Source organism: Salvelinus alpinus, chromosome 19 (genome assembly GCF_045679555.1).
Source record: "Salvelinus alpinus chromosome 19, SLU_Salpinus.1, whole genome shotgun sequence".
Classification (NCBI taxonomy): Eukaryota; Metazoa; Chordata; class Actinopteri; order Salmoniformes; family Salmonidae; genus Salvelinus; species Salvelinus alpinus.
The window spans coordinates 15,301,457-15,325,515 of record NC_092104.1 but is presented as its reverse complement, the minus strand read 5'-3'; the positions used below and the strand labels follow the sequence as shown (position 1 = coordinate 15,325,515).

Sequence of the window (24,059 nt, the reverse complement as noted above, 5' to 3'; positions counted from 1 at the left end):
TATCTCAGGCAGAACTCACTGTCTCATTAAATAACACAGGGGACTGCATCTCAGGCAGAACTCACTGTCTCATTAAATAACACAGGGGACTGTATCTCAGGCAGAACTCACTGTCTCATTAAATAACACATGGGACTGCATCTCAGACAGAACTCAATCTGGGAGGAATATCTCATTAAATAACACAGGGGACTGCATCTCAGGCAGAACTCACTGTCTCATTAAATAACACAGGGGACTGTATCTCAGGCAGAACTCACTGTCTCATTAAATAACACAGGGTACTGTATCTCAGGCAGAACTCACTGTCTCATTAAATAACACAGGGGACTGTATCTCAGGCAGAACTCACTCTCATTAAATAACACAGGGGACTGCATCTCAGGCAGAACTCACTGTCTCATTAAATAACACAGGGGACTGTATCTCAGGCAGAACTCACTGTCTCATTAAAGAACACAGGGGACTGTATCTCAGGCAGAACTCACTGTCTCATTAAAGAACACAGGGGACTGTATCTCAGGCAGAACTCACTCTGGGAGGAATTGATTTAGCAGGAAGCTTTCTGAAAATGTTGCTTAGTAATCAGCTTAATTTTGAAGCTTTTTAATGAACTTTGGCTATTATCTTTGTTAGTTGTAATAGCGTCTCTTATGTGGGGTTTAGATTTCTTGCTAAGTGACACAGGAAGTAATGGTGTGTCTATCTGTGTGTTTTGCTCCACATAGTGTCATTCACTGATGGTTGACACTAATGGATTACTGATGATGGTGATGAGGACGATTGAGATGATTCTTGTAACGCCCCTTCCTTAGGCCACACTTGGACCATTCCAAGTCCTTCTGAGAACACAGGGGACATTGGGACAGAGCTTGTAATGTAATACCAGTTTTCTCCTTGTGATGGACAGAACCTCCTCCCCACCTTCCATCCCCTCTGATCCCAGGATCAGGCCCTCTCCCCTGGTCTCGACTTCTCTAAAGAACCATACGCCCAGCTAAGGCATGGAGGCAGCTTACACCAGGCCTGGTGGTTGTCAAAGCTATAGGGAAATGAATACAGTGTGGTTCCTGCTCCCTGTTGACAGATGGGAGGAGAGAGGTTTAAAAAAAAAAAAAAAAAAAAAAAAAAAGGTGAACGTTGTATTTTATAAATGTGAACGGATCAAAGTGGGTGGGTACAGAGATTGAGGAGTAACCCCGCAGGATCAGTGTTTGGACTGACCAACACTGTTCTTGCTTCATCCCACTCTCCTTCTGTGTAGGTGGAGGAGGTGGTGGACGTGGGGACGTTCTCTGAGGAGGACATCCACATCCCCAGTATCTACATCCACAGGATCATCAAGGGAGACTGCTACGAGAAGAGGATAGAGGTGGGCCTCCAAACACCACAATGGATTCATACTTAAAGTTGCAAAGTTCTGCTAACTTTCCCAAAATTCCAAGGTTTTCCAGAAATCCTGGGTGAAAGATTCCCGGAACTAGGACAGAATAAGCAGGAATTCTGGAATTCTCCACCCAGGATTTCTGGAAAACATGGGAATTTAAAGTTACTGGACTTCCTGCAACCCTACTTATACAGTAATACAGTCACTAGTTTGAGTCATAATGGTCCTAGAGGGGGATAGAGAGAGTGCTGATGACATCATCAACTTTGTCCAAATATTACAGGAAGTCATCTATAGTTCATCCCTTCCAGACCCATCAGAGTCCAATAGGGAAGTCTGTGTAATCAATTGGTACTAAGCAGATAATAATTAATTGACTGTCTCTCTCCACACTCTCCAGAGGCGCACAGTGCAGAAGTCCCTAGCAGAGAAGCCCAAACCAAAGAAGGACTCCGACATCGTACGAGAGCGGATCATTCGCAGAGCAGCCCTGGAGTTTGAGGATGGGATGTATGGTATCCTTGAACATGGAATGGGACTCCATGGAACCAGTCGTCATTGATCTTGTGATATCTGACCAAAAGACAGCTTAATAGTTGAAACAAACTTACCGCTATGAATATCTTTGAGAAACCAAACCTTTCAGCTTACCCAGGCTTTGGCATTTGTAGTGCAGAATTAGAATAAGATCAGGGTACTGTATGTCTGTAATGTATTCTAAGTGTATGTTCTTTAACATGAACCACTGTCAGCTAACCTGGGTATCGGCATCCCCATGCTGGCCAGCAACTTCATCCAACCAGACATCACTGTCCACCTGCAGAGTGAGAACGGCATTCTGGGATTGGTAAAACCCTCATTTGAATCTATGTCATAGTAACACCATAGTAACATGGTTGACAACAGGTGTTGGGACTCACGTTTGAAACATGCCGGGTTCCTAACAAATCATTGTGGAGATTGCAACCATCTGACGTTTTTTCTCCCATTCATTTTTTTTCTTCTCATCAATTCTGTTGTCAGAGAAATTAAAGCAGAAATATGCTAATGCTCATTTGTGAAAATGTTCCCCTCAATTATGAGTGTCAGGTTGGGAGATGTGGTGTCAAAAGCTCCCTCAGGCTATAGAGAAACAGGGCCGGTTCCTTTGTTGAAGAGAGATATAAAATAAATGTCTCATCTAATAAGTGTCCTTTGATTGTGTCTGTTGGCCAGGTTTGATGTGTATAGTGATGTGTGTTGTTGTCTATACAGGGCTCAGCTGTGAAAGAGACCTTGGTCTCAGCATGGCTCCCTGTCAAAATAAAGGTTGTGAGATCATGCTGGGGCTGAGTGACCACCAGAATCCAAAACTAGTGTGATGAACGTGTGTGTGTAACATCTTTGCGTGATGAATGTGTGTGTGACATCATTGTGTGATGAATGTGTGTGTTTCGTGTAGGGCCCCTACCCCACAGAAGACGAAGTGGATGCTGACCTCATCAACGCTGGTAAGTGAAGATATATATACACACACACACACACACACACACACACACACACACACACACACTCTCCTATGTTTACGAGATATGTAGACATTTCCTGTGTGTGTGCAGGTAAAGAAACGGTGACTGTGCTTCCAGGGGCTTCCTACTTCTCCAGTGACGAGTCGTTTGCCATGATCAGAGGGTAAGGACATTGTAACCGTCTTATCTATTCTATTTGTGATCTCACTCATCATGCAGTTTGAAGTGAGTTCACAGAATTTTGCAACCCTATTTGGGCGTTAGACCAGAACTCTAGGGGGCTAGGGGTGTTATAACAGAACTCTAGGGGGCTAGGGGTGTTATAACAGAACTCTAGGGGGCTAGGGGTGTTATAACAGAACTCTAGGGGGCTAGGGGTGTTATAACAGAACTCTAGGGGGCTAGGGGTGTTATAACAGAACTCTAGGGTAGGGGTGTTATAACAGAACTCTAGGGGGCTAGGGGTGTTAGAACTCTAGGGGGCTAGGGGTGTTAGAACTCTAGGGGGCTAGGGGTGTTATAACAGAACTCTAGGGGGCTAGGGTGTTATAACAGAACTCTAGGGGGCTAGGGTGTTATAACAGAACTCTAGGGGGCTAGGGTGTTATAACAGAACTCTAGGGGGCTAGGGTGTTATAACAGAACTCTAGGGTAGGGGTGTTATAACAGAACTCTAGGGGGCTAGGGGTGTTATAACAGAACTCTAGGGGGCTAGGGGTGTTATAGCAGAACTCTAGGGTAGGGGTCTTATAACAGAACTCTAGGGGGCTAGGGTGTTATAACAGAACTCTAGGGTAGGGGTCTTATAACAGAACTCTAGGGGGCTAGGGTGTTATAACAGAACTCTAGGGTAGGGGTGTTATAACAGAACTCTAGGCTAGGGGTGTTATAACAGAACTCTAGGGTAGGGGTGTTATAACAGAACTCTAGGGGGCTAGGGTGTTATAACAGAACTCTAGGGTAGGGGTGTTATAACAGAACTCTAGGCTAGGGGTGTTATAACAGAACTCTAGTGGGCTAGCGGTGTTATAACAGAACTCTATGGGGCTAGGGGTGTTATAACAGAACTCTAGGGGGCTAGGGGTGTTATAACAGAACTCTAGGGGGCTAGGGGTGTTATAACAGAACTCTAGGGGGCTAGGGGTGTTATAACATAACTCTAGGGGGCTAGGGGTGTTATAACAGAACTCTAGGGGGCTAGGGTGTTATAACAGAACTCTAGGGGGCTAGGGTGTTATAACAGAACTCTAGGGGGCTAGGGTGTTATAACAGAACTCTAGGGGGCTAGGGTGTTAACAGAACTCTAGGGGGCTAGGGTGTTAACAGAACTCGAGGGGGCTAGGGTGTTATAACAGAACTCGAGGGGGCTAGGGTGTTATAACAGAACTCTAGGGGGCTAGGGTGTTATAACAGAACTCTAGGGGGCTAGGGTGTTATAACAGAACTCTAGGGGGCTAGGGTGTTATAACAGAACTCTATGGGGCTAGGGTGTTATAACAGAACTCTAGGGGGCTAGGGTGTTATAACAGAACTCTAGGGGGCTAGGGTGTTATAACAGAACTCTAGGGGGCTAGGGGTGTTATAACAGAACTCTAGGGGGCTAGGGGTGTTATAACAGAACTCTAGGGGGCTAGGGGTGTTATAACAGAACTCTAGGGGGCTAGGGGTGTTATAACAGAACTCTAGGGGGCTAGGGGTGTTATAACAGAACTCTAGGGGGCTAGGGGTGTTATAACAGAACTCTAGGGGGCTAGGGTGTTATAACAGAACTCTAGGGGGCTAGGGTGTTATAACAGAACTCTAGGGGGCTAGGGTGTTATAACAGAACTCTAGGGGGCTAGGGTCTTATAACAGAACTCTAGGGTAGGGGTGTTATAACAGAACTCTAGGGGGCTAGGGGTGTTATAACAGAACTCTAGGCGGCTAGGGTCTTATAACAGAACTCTAGGGTAGGGGTGTTATAACAGAACTCTAGGGTAGGGGTGTTATAACAGAACTCTAGGGGGCGCTGGTGTTATACAGAACTCTAGGGGGCGCTGGTGTTATAACAGAACTCTAGGTTGGCTAGGGGTGTTATAACAGAACTCTAGGTTGGCTAGGGGTGTTATAACAGAACTCTAGGTTGGCTAGGGGTGTTATAACAGAACTCTAGGGTAGGGGTGTTATAACAGAACTCTAGGGTAGGGGTCTTATAACAGAACTCTAGGGTAGGGGTCTTATAACAGAACTCTAGGTTGGCTAGGGGTGTTATAACAGAACTCTAGGTTGGCTAGGGGTGTTATAACAGAACTCTAGGGTAGGGGTGTTATAACAGAACTCTAGGGTAGGGGTGTTATAACAGAACTCTGGGGGGCTAGGGGTGTTATAACAGAACTCTAGGGGGCTAGGGTGTTATAACAGAACTCTAGGGGGCTAGGGGTGTTATAACAGAACTCTAGGGGGCTAGGGGTGTTATAACAGAACTCTAGGGGGCTAGGGTGTTATAACAGAACTCTAGGGGGCTAGGGGTGTTATAACAGAACTCTGGGTTGGCTAGGGGTGTTATAACAGAACTCTAGGGTAGGGGTGTTATAACAGAACTCTAGGGTAGGGGTGTTATAACAGAACTCTAGGGTAGGGGTGTTATAACAGAACTCTAGGGTAGGGGTGTTATAACAGAACTCTAGGGTAGGGGTGTTATAACAGAACTCTAGGGGGCTAGGGGTGTTACAATGTCACCCTGTAGAGATAGGTCACCCTGTAGATAGGTCACCCTGTAGAGGTAGATCTCCCTGTACACACACACCTCATAGGGATTAATTGCACTGTAGTGTCTATACTCTGATCTAACAAGGTCTTTAGGTGTGCGTATGTCCTCCCCTTCCACTGACCGATGCAGGTACACACACACACCAGAGTATATGAGCGGAGTTGAGCAGTTGGAAATCCCACTCATCGCTCACTGAGCGGTCTTTGCACATCGCTCCAGCAGTCAACATTCTTTCCCCCAATAAAAATTGCTCTGTGCTCACAGGGAATAAAACTGCTGCTCCAAATTCGCTCCATTCATTTTTTTGTTTGTTTGTAAAGATAATTTAACAAACACCCCATCTACTTTTGTGACTATGTACCATTTGGTTTTGAAGCAGGCTATCGTAAGAAGCTTCAACATTTCAACAACATGTCGTAGGCTACTGAACCAGGACCTACCTAGGTGATAAGCTGTGGCCACTGTGTTAAAAAACAACAGGCTTTTTCTATTGATGATCAGGTGCTTCAGTTGGAACTGGATCTTCTGCGCTCACATTGTACAGAATAGGAATGAAAAGAACAGTGATGAAGGAAATGGGTGGATTCCAATCAAGTTATAGAAACAAGGCACTGCATCTCAATGCTAGTGGCGTCACTACAGACCCTGGTTAGTTCCCGGGCTGTATCACAACTGGACGTGATTGGGAGTCCCATAGGGCGGCGCACAATTGGCCCAGTGTCATCCGGATTAGGGGAGGGTTTCTTGACCGACTTGCCTAGTTAAATAAACGTTAAATAAAAAATGTAATCAATGAAAATGCATCTACTACCATACCCCGTTCAAAGGCACTGAAATCTTTTGTCTTGCCCATTCATCCTCTGAATGGCACACATACACAATCCATGTCTCAAGGCCTAAAAATCCTTTAACCTGTTTCCTCCCCTTCACCTACACCGATTGATTGAATTGGATTTAACAAGTGACATCAATAAGGGATCATATCTTTCACCTGATTCACCTGGTCAGTCTGTCATGGAAAGAGCAGCTATTAATGTTTTGTACTCTCAGTGTACAGTAGATTGATTGATAAGGTGATTGTTTGTCGTCTCTCTGCAGTGGTCACATCAACCTGACGATGCTGGGAGCCATGCAGGTGTCTAAGACGGGAGACCTGGCCAACTGGATGATCCCGGTACGAGCATCACCATAGTTACTCTCTGTCAGTGTTTCCCCTAGCATTAGTAGGACGGGCCCCGCTGGGTATCTCTGTTACCCCTGCCTGCAAATGTTGCCCTCTATTGGTCTCAAGAGAACATGGTTGTTTGCTCAATCAATCAGATGTATTTCATAAAGCTTTTTTTTTTACATCAGCAGTTGCCACAAAGTGCTTATACAGATACCCTGCCTAAAACCCCAAACAGCAAGCAATGCAGATGTAGAAGCACGGTGGCTAGGAAAAACTCCATAGAAAGGCTGGAACCTAGGAAGAAACCTAGAGAGGAACCAGGCTCTGAGGGGTGGCCAGTCCTCTTCTGGCTGTGCTGGGTAAGGGGAACCAGGCTCTGAGGGGTTACCCTGTCCCTTGCTCCTTACCCTGTTCCTTACCCTGTCCCTTGCTCCTTACCCTGTCCCTTGCTCCTTACCCTGTCCCTTGCTCCTTACCCTGCCCCTCACCTTGTCCCTTGCTCCTTACCCTGTCCCTTGCCCCTTACCCTGTCCCTTGCCCCTTACCCTGTCCCTTGCTCCTTACCCTGTCCCTTGCTCCTTACCCTGTCCCTTGCCCCTTACCCTGTCCCTTGCCCCTTACCCTGTCCCTTGCCCCTTACCCTGTCCCTTGCTCCTTACTCTGTCCCTTGCCCCTTACCCTGTCCCTTGCCCCTTACTCTGTCCCTTGCTCCTTACCCTGCCCCTCACCTTGTCCCTTGCTCCTTACCCTGTTCCTTACCCTGTCCCTTGCTCCTTACTCTGTCCCTTGCTCCTTACCCTGCCCCTCACCTTGTCCCTTGCTCCTTACTCTGTCCCTTGCCCCTTACCCTGTCCCTTGCCCCTTACTCTGTCCCTTGCTCCTTACTCTGTCCCTTGCTCCTTACCCTTTCCCTTGCTCCTTACCCTGTCCCTTGCTCCTTACCCTGTCCCTTGCTCCTTACCCTGTCCCTTGCTCCTTACCCTGTCCCTTGCTCCTTACCCTGTCCCTTGCTCCTTACCCTGTCCCTTACCCTGTCCCTTGCTCCTTACTCTGTCCCTTGCTCCTTACCTTGCCCCTTACCCTGTCCCTTGCTCCTTACTCTGTTCCTTGCTCCTTACCCTGTCCCTTGCCCCTTACCCTGTCCCTTGCCCCTTACCCTGTCCCTTGCCCCTTACCCTGTCCCTTGCCCCTTACCCTGTCCCTTGCCCCTTACCCTGTCCCCTGCCCCTTACCCTGTCCCTTGCTCCTTACCCTGTCCCTTGCTCCTTACCCTGTCCCTTACCCTGTCCCTTGCTCCTTACCCCTGTCTCTTACACTGGTCCTTACCCTGCCCCTTGCCCCTTACCCCTGTCTCTTACACTGGTCCTTACCCTGTCTCTTGCCCCTTGGTCTGTAGTTATGACCTGTATTATAGCAATGGGGAGCTGTAATGTAGTGATTGCTCAGTAGGTTACAGTTATTACCTGAGGCCTCAGCAGGTCAACGGGCTGTACCCACTTCCAGACCCTCAGCCAACAAGGTCAAGCAGCAGAGCACAGACAGGCAGACAGGTATGATGGAGGTTAGCCATTAGACACACTGCGCCTGATGCAGGGAGGCCTAGCAACACCATCCACAGAGCTACCGGAAGCTGGAGAGGCTGACGGCAGGAACACGCTCAACACAAAATGCACATTGGGCATGGTTTGCTTTTGTTTATGTTCAACTGTTGAGTATGTTCTTGTCTTAATAATAAGAGAGGTAGAGGGGATAGGCAGATAGACAGGCATGCAGACAGATAGAGGGCTGGGAACTATAAGCCCTTGGCAAAATACCAGATTTGGGTGTAGAATGGTCAAATGACACAGATTAAGCCCAATCCTAGACTAAAAAGCAACATTTTAGTAACATGCTTTTTTGTCCAGGACCAGGCTTAAAGGGATACTTTGGGATTTTGTCAATGAGACCCTTTATCTATGTAACGCAATGATTGGAAGTCTATGGAATACCAGCAGAGCCTATACACTTCCAGTCATTATGCTAACGCTAGTTAGCAATTGCGCTTGCACTAGTTCGCAACTTCCTTTAAACTGCACACAGAGAGAAAAGTGGTATCCACGAGTTCATCTGACTCTGGGGAAGTAGATAAAGGCCCTCATTGCTGAATTCCTGAAGTATCCTGTTAATCTGTGTCCTGGAAACTGGACCTGAGTGTATTATACCGTTATTCATCAGCTCTCTTAGCTTTCCATTAGCCCTTTTTGTCTTTGGTAATTGATAATTAGCTGCTAACTTGATTAACTGCGTTGTTTGACTTATTTGTCTTAATGGTATTGATACAAAAGGCACTGGATGAGCTTGCTCAGTAAGGACTCTGTCTCACAGTAACACAACAGAGCTACATACACTACCGGTCAAACGTTTTAGAACACCTACTCATTCAAGGGTTTTTCTTAATTTTTACTATTTTCTACATTGTAGAGTAATAGTGAAGACATCCGAACTATGAAATAACACATATAGAATCATGTAGTAACCAATAAAGTGTTAAACAAATCAACATATATTTTATATTTGAGATTCTTCAAATAGCCACCCTTTGCCTGGATGACAGCTTTGCACACTCTGGGCATTTTCTCAACCAGCTTCACCTGGAATGCTTATCCAACAGTCTTGAAGGAGTTCCCACCTATGCTGAGCACTTGTTGGCTGCGTTTCCTTCACTCTGGGGTTTAACTCATCTCAAACCATCTCAATTTGGTTGAGGTCGGGTGATTGTGGAGGTCAGGTCATCTGATGCAGCACTCCATCATTCTCCTTCTTGGTAAAATAGCCCTTACACAGCCTGGAGGCGTGGTGGGTCATTGTCCTGTTGAAAAACAAATGACAGTCCCACTAAGCCCAAACCAGATGGGATGGCGTATCACTGCAGAATGCTGTGGTAGCCATGCTGGTTAAGTGTGCCTTGAATTCTAAATAAATCACAGACAGTGTAACCAGCAAAGCACACCCACACCATAATACCTCCTCCTTCATGCTTTACGGTAGGAAATGCACATGCGGAGATCATCCGTTCACCCACACCGCGTCTCATAAAGACATGGCGTTGGAACCAAAAATCTCCAATTTGGACTCCAGACCAAAGGACAAATGTCCACAAGTCTAATGTCCGTTGCTCATGTTTCTTGGCCCAAGCAAGTCTCTTCTTCTTATTGGTGTCCTTTAGTAGTGGTTTCTTTTCAGCAATTCAAACCTGAAGGCCTGATTCACGCAGTATCCTCTGAACAGTTGATGTTGAGATGTGTCTGTTACTTGAACTCTGTAAAGGATTTATTTGGGCTGCATTTTCTGAGGGTAACTCTAATGAACATATACTCTGCAGCAGAGGTAACTTTGGGTCTTCCTTTCCTGTGGCGGTCCTCATGAGAGCCAGTTTCATCATAGCGCTTGATGGTTTTTGAGACTGTACTTGAAGAAACGTTCAAAGTTTTTGAAACTTTGTGCATTGATGGACTGTCACTTCTCTTTGCTTATTTGAGCTGTTCTTGCCATAATATGGACTTGGTATTTTACCAAATAGGGCAATCTTCTGTATACCCCCCTTCCTTGTCACAAGACAACTGATTGGCTCAAACGCATTAAGAAGGAAAGAAATTCCACAAATTAACCTTTAACTAGGCACACCTGTTAATTGAAATGCATTCCAGGTGTGCAAAGCTGTCACCAAGGCAAAGGGTGGCTATTTGAAGACTTTCAAATATAAAATATATTTTGATTTGGTAACACTTTTTTGGTTACTACATGATTCCATATCTGTTATTTCATAGTTTTGATGTCTTCACTATTATTCTACAATGTAGGGAATACTCAAAATTAGGAAAAACCCTTGAATGAGGAGGTGTTCTAAAACTTTTGACCGGTAGTGTATACCTTCATCTCGTTTTAATCTTCATTATGTGGAACCCTGAGAGGATCGAGGGGAGAATTATGTTTTCCCCCTGCAATTATTACAATTATTCAATATCTAAAGATGGGTGCAAAGCATGAAATTGAAAACGGTTTATGTAGGAGTCGCGGATGCGCCGCATTGCTGCGATAATGTTGATTATGGATGCTTTTTATAACCGAAATGCAGATGAACATTTTACTGTCCAGGGCTTTCGAAAGCTCTTACAAGTGATTACTGTCAATCTCCTGCTGAGCCAGAGGCTGGCGGAGTAACAACCCATGTAGAGATCAAATCAAATCAAGTTTATTTTATATAGCCCTTCGTACATCAGCTAATATCTCGAAGTGCTGTACAGAAACCCAGCCTAAAACCCCAAACAGCAAGCAATGCAGGTGTAGAAGCACGGTGGCTAGGAAAAACTCCCTAGAAAGGCCAAAACCTAGGAAGAAACCTAGAGAGGAACCAGGCTATGAGGGGTGGGCCAGTCCTCTTCTGGCTGTGCCGGGTGGAGATTATAACAGAACATGGCCAAGATGTTCAAAATGTTCATAAGTGACAAGCATGGTCAAATAATAATCAGGAATAAATATCAGTTGGCTTTTCATAGCCGATCATTAAGAGTTGAAAATAGCAGGTCTGGGACAGGTGGCGGTTCCATAACCGCAGGCAGAACAGTTGAAACTGGAATAGCAGCAAGGCCAGGTGGACTGGGGACAGCAAGGAGTCATCATGCCCGGTAGTCCTGACGTATGGTCCTAGGGCTCAGGTCCTCCGAGAGAGAGAAAGAGAGAGAGAATTAGAGAGAGCCAAGATTTTCAAAATGTTCATAAATGACAAGCATGGTCAAATAATAATCAGGAATAAATATCAGTTGGCTTTTCATAGCCGATCATTAAGAGTTGAAAACAGCAGGTCTGGGACAGGTAGGGGTTCCATAACCGCAGGCAGAACAGCTGAAACTGGAATAGCAGCAAGGCCAGGCGGACTGGGGACAGCAAGGAGTCATCATGCCCGGTTTGCCGTGACGTATGGTCCTAGGGCTCAGGTCCTCCGAGAGAGAGAAAGAAAGAGAGAAGGAGAGAATTAGAGAGAGCCAAGATTTTCAAAATGTTCATAAATGACAAGCATGGTCAAATAATAATCAGGAACAAATATCAGTTGGCTTTTCATAGCCGATCATTAAGAGTTGAAAACAGCAGGTCTGGGACAGGTAGGGGTTCCATAACCGCAGGCAGAACAGCTGAAACTGGAATAGCAGCAAGGCCAGGCGGACTGGGGACAGCAAGGAGTCATCATGCCCGGTTTGCCGTGACGTATGGTCCTAGGGCTCAGGTTCTCCGAGAGAGAGAAAGAAAGAGAGAACGAGAGAATTAGAGAGAGCATACTTAAATTCACACAGGACACTGGATAAGATAGGAGAAGTACTCCAGGTATAACCAACTGACCCTAGCCCCCGGCACATAAACTACTGCAGCATAAATACTGGAGGCTGAGACAGGAGGGGTCAGGAGACACTGTGCCCCATCAGAAGAAACCCCCGGACAGGGCCAAACAGGAAGGATATAACCCCACCCACTTTGCCAAAGCACAGCCCCCACACCACTAGAGGGATATCTTCAACCACCAACTTACAATCCTGAGACAAGGCCGAGTATAGCCCACAAAGATCTCCACCACAGCACAAACCAAGGGGGGGGCGCCAACCCAGACAGGAAGATCACGTCAGTAACTCAACCCACTCAAGTGACGCACCCCTCCCAGGGACGGCATGAAAGAGCACCAGTAAGCCAGTGACTCAGCCCCTGTAATAGCGTTAGAGGCAGAGAATCCCAGTGGAGAGAGGGGAACCGGCCAGGCAGAGACAGCAAGGGCGGTTCGTTGCTCCAGAGCCTTTCCGTGATAACACAGATCATCACATTCTGGACGTTAGGTTGTAGCTAGACATGTTTTTGTGCATATGTTGATGTAATTTATGTGTTTCTAACATGATTATAAGATTGGGATTGGGAGATGCTTCAATATTGTATTATGAATTTGCCTATCTGAGATGAAGAAGAAAAACAGTAAAAGTGCCTTCAGAAAGTATTCGCACCCCTTTTTCCATATTTTGTTGTTACAGCCTGAATTTAAAATGTGTTACATATAGATTTTAAAATCAAATCAAATTGTATTGGTCACATACACATGGTTAGCAGATGTTATTGCGAGTGTAGCGAAATGCTTGTGCTTCTAGTTCTGACAGTGCAGCAAACAAGTAATCTAACAATTCCACAAAAACGACCTAATACACACAAATCTAAGTAAAGGGATGGAATAAGAATATATACATATAAATATATGGATGAGCCATGACAGACCTGCATAGACGAGAGGCAATAGATGGTTATAAAATACAGTATCTGGGATGAGTAGTGCAAGATATGTAATCCTCATTGTTAAAGTGCCATTAATACAGTGACTAGTGATCCATTTGTTAGTGGCCAATGATTTTTTTCTGTCACTGATCTACACAGAATACCCCATAATGTCAAATTGGAATTATGTAATACATTCTTTTTATATGTATATATAGATACAGTACCAGGCAAAGTTTGGACACACTTACTCATTCCAGGATTATCTTTATTTTTTACTATTTCCTACATTGTAGAACAATAGTGAAGACATCACAACTATGAAATAACACATATGGAATCATGTAGTAACCAAAAAAGTGTTTAACAAATCAAAATATATTTTAGATTTTAGATTCTTCAGTAGCCACCCTTTGCCTTGATGACAGCTTTGCTTTGCACACTCTTGGCATTCTCTCAACCAGCTTCATAAGGTAGTTACCAGGAATGCATTTCAATTAACTTCTCTAGGGTATGTGGGACGGTAGCGTCTCACCTCGTCAACAGCCAGGGAAACTGCAGGGTGCCAAATTCAAAACAACAGAAATCCCATAATTTAAATTCCTCAAACATACAAGTATTTTACACCATTTTAAAGATACACTTGTTGTAAATCCAGCCACAGTGTCCGATTTCAAAAAGGTTTTACGACGAAAGCACACCAAACGATTATGTTAGGTCAGAGCCAAGTCACAGAAAAAGACAGCCATTTTTCCAGCCAAAGAGAGGAGTAACAAAAAGCAGAAATAGAGATAAAATTCATCACTAACCTTTGATCTTCATCAGATGACACTCATAGGACTTCATGTTACACAATACATGTATGTTTTGTTCGGTAAAGTTCCTATTTATATCCAAAAATCTGAGTTTAGGTGAGACGCTACTGTCTCACTTGGCCAAAAGCCAGAGAAAATGCAGAGCGCCAAATTCAAATAAATTACTATAAAAATCAAACTTTCATTAAATCACACATGAAAGATATCAAATTAAAGCTACACTGGTTGTGAATCCAGCCAACATGTCAGAATTCAAATAGGCTTTTCTGCAAAAGCAAACGATGCTATTATCTGAGGATAGCACCATAGTAAACAAAGAGAGAGAAGCATATTTCAACCCTGCAGGGGCGACACAAAACGCAGAAATAAAAATATAATTCATGCCTTACCTTTGACGAGCTTCTGTTGTTGGCACTCCAATATGTCCCATAAACATCACAAATGGTCCTTTTGTTCGATTAATTCCGTCGATATATATCCAAAATGTCCATTTATTTTGCGCGTTTGATCCAGAAAAACACCGGTTCCAACTTGTGAAACGTGACTACAAAATATCTCGAAGGTTACCTGTAAACTTTGCCAAAACGTTTCAAATTACTTTTGTAATACAAATTTAGGTATTTTTTAACGTAAATAATCGATCAAATTGAAGACGGGATGATCTGTGTTCAATACAGGATTAAAACAAACTGTAGCTAGCTTTCTGATCACGCGCCTCTAACAAACAGGACACTTCAAGTGACCCTCGTTCAAGATGGCCGTACTTCTTCATTACACAAAGGAAAAAACCTCAACCAATTTCTAAAGACTGTTGACATCCAGTAGAAGCGGTAGGAACTGTAAGAAGGTCCCTTAGAAATCTGGATTCCGAATGAAAACACATTGAAAAGAGTGACCTAAAAAAAAGAAAAAATCTGAATGGTTTGTCCTCGGGGTTTCGCTTGCTAAATAAGTTCTGTTATACTCACAGACATGATTCAAACAGTTTTAGAAACGTCAGAGTGTTTTCTATCCAAATCTACTAATAAATATGCATATCTTATCTTCTGGGGATGAGTAGCTGGCAGTTTAATTTGGGCATGCTTTTCATCCAAAATTCCGAATGCTGCCCCCTACCCTAGAGAAGTTAACAGGTGTGCCTATTTAAAGGTTAATTTGTGGAATTTCTTTCCTTAATGCGTTTGAGCCAATCAGTTGTGTTGTGACAAGGTAAGGGTGGTATACAGAAGATAGCCTTATTTGGTAAAATACCAAGTCCATATTATGATAAGAACAGTTAAAATAAGCAAAGAGAAACAACAGTCCATCATTACTTTAAGACATGAATGTCAGTCAATCGGGAAAATGTCAAGAACTTTGAAAGTTTCTTCAAGTGCAGTCGCAAAACCATCAAGAGCTATGATGAAACTGGCTCTCATGAGGACCGCCACGGGAATGGAAGACCCAAAGTTACCTCTGCTGCAGAGGATAAGTTCATTAGAGTTACCAGCCTCAGACATTTCAGGCCAAATAAATGCTTCACAGAGTTAAAGTAACAGACGCATCTCAACATCAACTTTTCATAGGAGACTGTGTGAATCAGGCCTTCACTGCTGAATTTCTGCATAGAAACCACTACTAAAGGACACCAATATAAAGAAGAGACTTGCTTGGGCCAAGAAACACGAGTAATGGACATTAGGCTGGTTTAAATCTGTCCTTTGGTCTGAGGAGTCCAAATGTCCGATTTTTTGTTCCAACCACTGTGTCTTTGTGAGACGCAGAGTAGGTGAATGGATGATCTCTGCATGTGTGGTTCCCACCGTGAAGCATGGAGGAGGAGGTGTGATGATGTTGGGGTGCTTTGCTGGTGACAGTTTTCAGTGATTCATTTACAATTCTAGGCACACTTATTAACCAGCATGGCTACCACAGCATTCTGCAGTGATACGCCATCCCATCTGGTTTGCGCTTAGTGGGACTGTCATTTGTTTTTCAACAGGACAATGACTCACAACACCTCCATGCTGTGTAAGGGCTATTTGACCAAGAAGGAGAGTGATGGATTGCTGCATCAGATGACCTGACCTCCACAATCACCTGACCTCAACCCAATTGAGATGGTTTGGGATGAGTTGGACCGCAGAGTGAAGGAAAAGCAGCCAACAAGTGCTCAGCATATGTGGGAACATTCCAGGTGAAGCTGGTTGAGAGAAAGCCAAGAGTGTGCAAAGCTGTCATCAGGGCAAAGGGTAGTTACTTAGAAGAATCTAAAATATATGTTGATTTGTTTAACACTTTTTTTGGTTACTACATGTGTTATTTCATAGTTGTGATGTCTTCACGATTATTATACAATGTAGAAAATAGTACAAATAAAGAAAAGCCCTTCAATGAGTAGGTGTGTCCAAACTTTTGACTGGTACTGTATATATGAAAATGAACATGTGAAATCTTTTGCGTATTCAACCCCTTACTTAAGGCACATTTAAATAACTTAAGGAGTACAGAATGTGCTTAACAAATCGTAAATACGTTGCATGAACTCATTCCATGTTCAATAATAGTGTTCAACATGATTTTTGAATGACTACCTCATCTCTGTATCCCACACATAGAGTTATCTGTAAGGTCGAGCAGGGAATTTAAAGCACAGATTCAACGACAAAGACCAGGGAGGTTATCCAATGCCTCTCAAAGAAGGCATACATTGAATATCCCTTTGAGCATGGTGAAGTTATTAATTGCACATTGGATGGTGTGTCAATACACCATCATTACAAAGATACTATTCAGTTGACAGAGAGGAAGGGAACTGCTCAGGGATTTCACCATGAGGCCAAAGGTGATTTTAAATCAGTTACAGAGTTAAATGGCTGTGATAGGAGAAAACTGAGGATGGATCAACAACATTGTAGTTAATCCACAATACTATGACAAATAACAGATTGAAAAGAAAGAATGGTATTATTCCAAAACATGCATCCCGTTTGCAATAATGCACTAAAGTATTAGTGCAAAGAATGTGGCAACAAAATCAACACAACACATCACTGAGTACCACTTAATATTTTCAAGAAGAAAAAGGAATAGAGCTAAGCACAGGCAAAGTCCTAGAGGAAAACCTGGTTCAGTCTGCCTTCCAACACACACTGGGAGACAAATCCACCTTTCAGCAGGACAATAACCTAAAACGCAAGGCCAAATATACACTGGAGTTACTTACCAAGATGATATTGATGTTCCTGAGTTTCCTCGTCACTGTTTTGACTTAAATCAGCTTGAAAATATATGCCATGACAGAGCTTGAAGAATTTAAAAAAGAATAATGGGCAAATATTGTACAATCCAGGTGTGCAAAGCTCGTATTCTTGCCCTGAAAGACTCGCAGCTGTAATTGCTGCCAAAGGTGATTCTAACCTGTATTAACTCAATGGGTTGAATACTTATCTAATCAAAAAATATAATGACATTTTTTTCTTCCACTGACAGAGTATTTTGTGTAGATAATTGACAATAAAATGACTATTAAATCCATTTAACCCACTTTGTAACAAAATGTGGAAAAGGTAAATGGGTGTGAATATTTCCTGAAGGCACTGTATATGTCACCAAGTGAAAAGAATGTGTGCAATTTAACTATATTTCCTCCTTTCTGAAGTGGAAACGCCTCACAGCCGACCAGAATAGAACAGCCGCCAAGTGTAGGTAGTTTATGATGAATCTGTTGTTCCTTTCTCTCTAAGTGTTTTCATGATAGGGCCTAGTGTGATGTGATGTGATGTGTGAGGCTGAGGGAGCAGTGAGTGTGTCTACAGCCAAGGTGCTGTTTAACTCCCAGTGGTGCCTAGCCTGCCTCCTAGCCTGCTTTCCAGCCTGCTTCCTAGCCTGCCTCCTAGCCTGCTTTCCAGCCTGCTTCCTAGGCTGGCTCCTAGCCTGCGTCATGTTCTGAAATTGGGTATCAGGATGCATTCCAAACCCTTTCCTCTGCACTTACTGACTCTCTCAGACCTGAGAGGCTTGGATACGTATAATATAAGGCAAGGTGCTTCTGATTGGTCTAGTTACAATCAGGTGTTGGCTATTAGTACTCAGATAGTAAAAAATAAAGGCTTCAGGTAGCCTAGCGGTTAGAGCGTTAAGCCAGTAACCGAAAGGTCGCTAGTTTGAATCGCTGTGCCCTTGAGCAAAGCACTTAACCCTAATTGCTCCAGGGTTGCCGTTTATAATGGCTGACCCTGGCTGTGAGCGACCACACTGTCCAAGGGTGTCTCAGGGAGAGTTGGATATTCAAAAAGCACATTTCCTATTCACACATGTGTATAATACAAACATGTACTGTACATGTGTGAAATAGGACAAATATATGCAACCACCTAATTATTATTATTAAAAACCTGCTCAACCTGTAGGTTTCCAAGACATGAACTGGTCACCACTGGATGTGTAAGCTGTGTAGTTTACACCATATGGCTTATTACCCTACATCAGTGGTTCCCAAACTTTTTACAGTCCCGTACTCCTTCAAACATTCAACCTCCAGCTGCGTACCCCCTCTAGCACCAGGGTCAGCGCGCTCGCAAATGTTGCTTTTTGCCATCATTGTAAGCCTGCCACACACACACTATATGACACATTTATTAAACATAAGAATGAGTGTGAGTTTTTGTCACAACCCGGCTCGTGGGAAGTGACAAAGAGCTATTATAGGACCAGGGCACAAATAATAATAATCAATCATTTTGCTCTTTATTTAGCCATCTTACATATAAAACCTTATTTGTTCATCAAAAATTGTGAATAACTCATCACAGGTTAATGAGAAGGGTGTGCTTGAAAGGATGCACATAACTCTGCAATGTTGGTTTGTATTGGAGAGAGTCTTAAATAATTTTCCACACAGTCTGTATTTAGTTTTCATACTAGTGAGGGCCGAGAATCCACTCTCACATAGGTGCGTGGTTGCAAAGAGCATCAGTGTCTTAACAGTGAGATTTGCCAAGGCAAGAAACTCTGAGCGCAGCCCTATCCAGAAATCTGGCAGTGGCTTCTGATTAAATTCAATTTCCACAGAACCGCATGTTGCAATTTCGATGAGACCCTCTTGTTCCGATATAGGTAAGTGGACTGGAGGCAGGGCATGAAAGGGATAACGAATCCAGTTGTTTGTGTTGTCCGTTGCAGGAAAGTACCTGCGTAATTGCTCACCTAACTCACTCCGGTGCTTCGCTATATCACATTTGACATTTTTATTTTTTATTTTATTTCACCTTTATTTAACCAGGTAGGCTAGTTGAGAACAAATTCTCATTTGCAACTGCGACCTGGCCAAGATAAAGCAAAGCAGTTTGACACATACAACAACACAGAGTTACACATGGAATAAACAAACATACAATCAATAATACAGTAGAAAAGTCTATATACAGTGAGTGCAAATGAGATAGGATAAGAGAGGTAAGGCAATAAATAGGCCATGGTGGCGAAGTAATTACAATATAGCAATTAAACACTGGAATGGTAGAATGTGCAGAAGATGAATGTGCCAGTAGAGATACTGGGGTGCAAGGGAACAAGATAAATAAATAAATAAATATAGTATGGGGATGAGGTAGATTGGATGGGCTATTTACAGATGAGCTATGTACAGATGCAGTGAGCTGCTCTGACAGCTGGTGCTTAAAGCTAGCGAGGGAGATATGAGTCTCCAGCTTCAGTGATTTTTGCAGTTCGTTCCAGTCTTTGGCAGCAGAGAACTGGAAGGAGAGGCGGCCAAAGGAAGGGTGACCGGGGAGATATACCTGCTGGAGCGCGTCCTACGGGTGGGTGCTGCTATGGTGACCAGTGAGCTGAGATAAGGCGGGGCTTTACCTAGCAGAGACTTGTAGATGACCTGGAGCCAGTGGGTTTGGAGACGAGTATGAAGCGAGGGCAAGCCAACGAGAGCATACAGGTCGCAGTGGTGGGTAGTATATGGGGCTTTGGTGACAAAACGGATGGCACTGTGATAGACTGCAACCAATTAGTTGAGTAGAGTGTTGGAGGCTATTAGGATGGATGGTCAGTTTTACGAGGGTATGTTTGGCAGCATGAGTGAAGGGTGCTTTGTTGCGAAATAGGAAGCCGATTCTAGATTTAATTTTGGATTGGAGATTTTTAATGTGAGTCTGGAAGGAGAGTTTACAGTCTAACCAGACACCTAGGTATTTGTAGTTGTCCACATATTCTAAGTCAGAACCGTCCAGAGTAGTGATGCTGGACGGGCGTGCAGGTGCGGGCAGCGATCGGTTGAAGAGCATGCATTTAGTTTTACTTGCATTTAAGGGCAGTTGGAGGCCACGGAAGGAGAGTTGTTCAATGGCATTGAATCTCGTCTGGAGGTTAGTTAACACAGTGTCCAAAGAAGGGCCAGAGGTATACAGAATGGTGCCATCTGCGTAGAGGTGGATCAAAGAATCACCAGCAGCAAGAGCGACGTCATTGATGTATACAGAGAAGAGTCTGCCTGAGAATTTAACCCTGTGGCACCCCCATAGAGACTGCCAGGGGTCCTGACAACAGGCCCTCCGATTTGACACACTGAACTCTATCTGAGAAGTAGTTGGTGAACCAGACGAGGCAATAATTTCAGAAACCAAGGCTGTTGAGTCTGCCAATAAGAATGTTGTGATTGACAGAGTCGAAAACCTTGGCCAGGTTGATGAATACGGCTGCACAGTAATGTCTCTTATCGATGGCGGTTATGATATCGTTTAGGACCTTGAGCGTGGCTGAGGTGCACCCATGACCAGCTCTGAAACCCGATTGCATAGCGGAGAAGGTACGGTGGGATTCAAAATGGTCGGTAATCTGTTTGTTAACTTGGCTTTCGAAGATCTTAGAAAGGCAGGGTAGAATAGATATAGGTTTGTAGCAGTTTGGGTCTAGAGTGTCTCCCCCTTTGAAGAGGGGAATGACCGCGGCAGCTTTCCAATCTATGGGAATCTCAGACGATTCGAAAGATAGGTTGAACAGGCTAGTATTAGGGGTTGCAACAATTTCGGTAGATCATTTTAGAAAGAGAGGGTCCAGATTGTCTCGCCCGGCTGATTTGTAGGGGTCCAGATTTTGCAGCTTTTTCAGAACATCAGCTATCTGGATTTGGGAGAAGGAGAAGTGGGGGAGGTTTTGGGCGAGTTGCTGTGGGGGGTGGAGGGCTGTTGATCGGGGTAGGGGTAGCCAGGTGGAAATCATGGCCAGCCGTAGAAAAATGCTTTATTGAAATTCTCAATTATAGTGGATTTATCGGTGGTGACATTGTTTCCTAGCCTCAGTGCAGTGGGCAGCTGGGAGAAGGTGCTCTTGTTCTCCATGGACTTTACATTGTCCCAGAACCTTTTTGAGTTTGTGCTACATAATGCAAATTTCTGCTTGAAAAAGCTAGCCTTAGCTTTCCTAACTGCCTGTGTATATTTGTTCCTAACTTCCCTGAAAAGTTGCATATCACGGGGGCAGTTCGATGCTAATGCAGAACACCACATTGTCCGTGAGCTTGAGCTCATTTGCACACAAAAAACTCCTGCAATGATGAAACACCTCTGTGTTTTCCTTGTTAATGCAGATAGAATAGAGCTCCAACTTCTTAATCATAGCCTCAATTTACAGATCATTCAGGCGAGAAAAAAACACCACCCCGATAGGCCAGTCGTGTGAGAAACTCGTCATCATGCAAGTTGTCCTGGTTTCCAGTGGTTTGCAGAAGAGGATGTCTTCCTTAATTAACCCCCCATAAACGTAACGGACATATACCAGGAGCTGTGCCAGGTCCGCCACGTCTGTTGACTCATCCAGCTGTAACGGGTATGATTCACTGGGTTGTATGCGACGCAGTAATTGTTTCGAAACATGTCCTGCCATGTCACTGATGTGTCGTGAAACAGTGTTGTTTGATGACTGCATTGTCTGTATAGTGTTTTTGGCCTTTTCCCCCAGCATTGTACCAGCCATATCTGCGGCAGCTGGAAGAATTAAGTCCTCCAATATAGTATGGGGCTTGCCTGTCCTAGCCACTCGGTAGCTCACCATATAAGACGCTTCTAGCCCCTTCTTATTAATGGTATCTGTTGCTTTTATACATGTCTTACTACTCAAAAGTGGTTTTTATTCTCACTCAAAGATCTTATTTATTTTTCAAATTGTCATGTTTTGTTTCTAAATGTCTGCGTACGAGTGAACGTTTCGCTTTGAGAGAGTAACGGCTAATGTGATTGGATGTTAATTATTTGACTAGGCTACCTGTGTCTTTTGCACACTAGTATTTCTACTTGCACATCATCATCTGCACATCTACCACCAGTGTTACTTTGCTAAATTATAATTACTTCGCTACTATGGCCCATTTATTGCCTTAACTCCTCATGCCATTTGAACACACTGTATATAGACTTTTTTCTATTGTGTTATTGAAAGTACGTTTGTTTATTCCATGTGTAACTCTGTGTTGTTGTTTGTGTCGCACTGCTTTGCTTTATCTTGGCCAGGTCGCAGTTGTAAATGAGAACTTTGTTCTCAACTGGCCTACCTGGTTAAATAAAGGTGAAATTAAAAATAATACAAATAATTGACATTGTGTTGTTATTTCGCTGAACACTAGATGGTTTAATTTTATTTTTGGCAGTGAAACGAGGCTACTCAGGCGAGAAAAAAACTCACCCAAATGTATATCCCCGTTGGAAAATATAAATGTACTGTTTGAAAATGTGATTATCATTTTTTATAATAAAAAAAATTAATAATAAATCACATTTTTATTTGGCGTACCCCTGGCGGCTTTGCCCGTACGCCTTGGGAATACTGGCCCTACACCTATCCCATCATTTGAGATCTTAACGGACAGGATTGTTCTGACTGGAGCTCAGCCTTAAAGACGCTGAGCCTGTGGCCCCTGTGGCTCAGACAGCATTTTGGGATATTTCTAGTCCTCCAGGCTCCCTGTGGCGCTGACGGTGCCTCCTGCCCTCCGCCTCACGCTCACTTATGTGTGTGTGTGTTCGTGCACTCTGCCTGAATGATCAGTCATTCTGCTCAAGGTTACTCCCTTTTTTCAAGCTCAGTGTTGTCTCCCCTGTTGCTCCTTGCCTGCAAGTGTGTGTGCGTTCTGCTCTTTAATTTAGCTCAATGTTATCCCTTTACAATGGTGTGTATGTGTGTCTCTCTGTATGTACCAACACTGTAGGTCTCCATTGTCATGTTGTGTTTTGCACATTGAGGTTTTTCCATATTTCATTGGAGAAGATAATGTCTTGCAAAGAAGGTATATGTTGTTCTGAAATTGATCAGGATGCATTTCAAACCCTTTGCTCTGTACTTACTGACTCTCAGATCTGAGATGCTTGGATACATATAATATAAGCCAAGGTGCTTCTGATTAGTCTAGTTATAATCTGGTGTCGGCTATTAGTACTGGTAGTACTTGTTCTCACTATGAAGATTGCAAAACACAGTGAATCTTTTACGCTCCTTGTTGATAACAGAACTATTGTCTCACATATGGAAATTATTTTAAATGTAATTTAGCAGAGAACATTTGTTTTATAGCCGTGTCAGACTTAACTTTGAAGGGAAATGGTGTTTTCCTCCATGGTTTGTTAATAGACTAATTTACTTTGACAGAGACATTAGCAGGTAGGCTACAGGGAACTACATGTAGTGCACTTCTGATGCTATTCTTGTTAACAAGGGATAATGTCCACTGAGATTGGGAGCGATGAGCACTACGTGTTGAACACACACACACACACACCTGCCTATTGAAACAATGGGGGAAACACAGTAAATTATCTGACTCCACTCTGAAAAGTAAAAAGTACTTTACAATGGCAGTGGTTTGTATAGTATGTTTTTCTCAACATTGTCTTTTCAAAGAGTTGATCAATAACTCTAATGAAAAGAGAGACAAAGGACTGCTATGAGCAATCATCAGTCAATTAAAGAAATGGCTGCCGTTTTCAGTGTATGTGTTTGTGGTGTTACTCAGAACGTTTTAAATTAGCTTATAGTCCATTCCACTTTATACAAGGCTGGCTTTTGGGGGACACAATTCTGAACAACCCTATTGCACAAGCAGCCCTCTTTGTTTTCATGTCTGTCTGTCCGATTGTCTGTCTGTGGTGCTGGTCATTAGTTGTCTGGG

General features: G+C 43.6%; 1 protein-coding gene and 1 long non-coding RNA gene across 4 annotated transcripts in view; both read left to right on the top strand.

The window, feature by feature from the left end:
* The window catches only part of LOC139545045 (uncharacterized), a 33,827-nt gene extending 32,802 nt beyond the window's left edge, over positions 1-1,025 (top strand). Inside the window, exon 3 of the long non-coding RNA XR_011668986.1 lies at positions 911-1,025. This is a non-coding gene — a long non-coding RNA (uncharacterized lncRNA). The remainder of the gene's footprint in view (positions 1-910) is intronic.
* Positions 1-24,059, top strand: part of LOC139545044 (succinyl-CoA:3-ketoacid coenzyme A transferase 1, mitochondrial-like) — a 145,476-nt gene that overhangs the window by 56,697 nt on the left and 64,720 nt on the right. The window contains exons 8-14 of one of the 3 annotated variants that reach the window (XM_071352406.1): positions 1,265-1,372; positions 1,788-1,902; positions 2,140-2,234; positions 2,829-2,877; positions 2,986-3,058; positions 6,743-6,818; positions 21,533-21,683. In XM_071352406.1, coding sequence (XP_071208507.1) covers positions 1,265-1,372; positions 1,788-1,902; positions 2,140-2,234; positions 2,829-2,877; positions 2,986-3,058; positions 6,743-6,818; positions 21,533-21,580 — 564 coding nt within the window. In that variant the 3' untranslated portion in view covers positions 21,581-21,683. Of the gene's footprint in view, positions 1-1,264; positions 1,373-1,787; positions 1,903-2,139; positions 2,235-2,828; positions 2,878-2,985; positions 3,059-6,742; positions 6,819-15,890; positions 16,287-21,532; positions 21,684-24,059 lie in introns of those variants that run through there. The other 2 variants (XM_071352408.1, XM_071352405.1) reach the window with 2 other exon arrangements.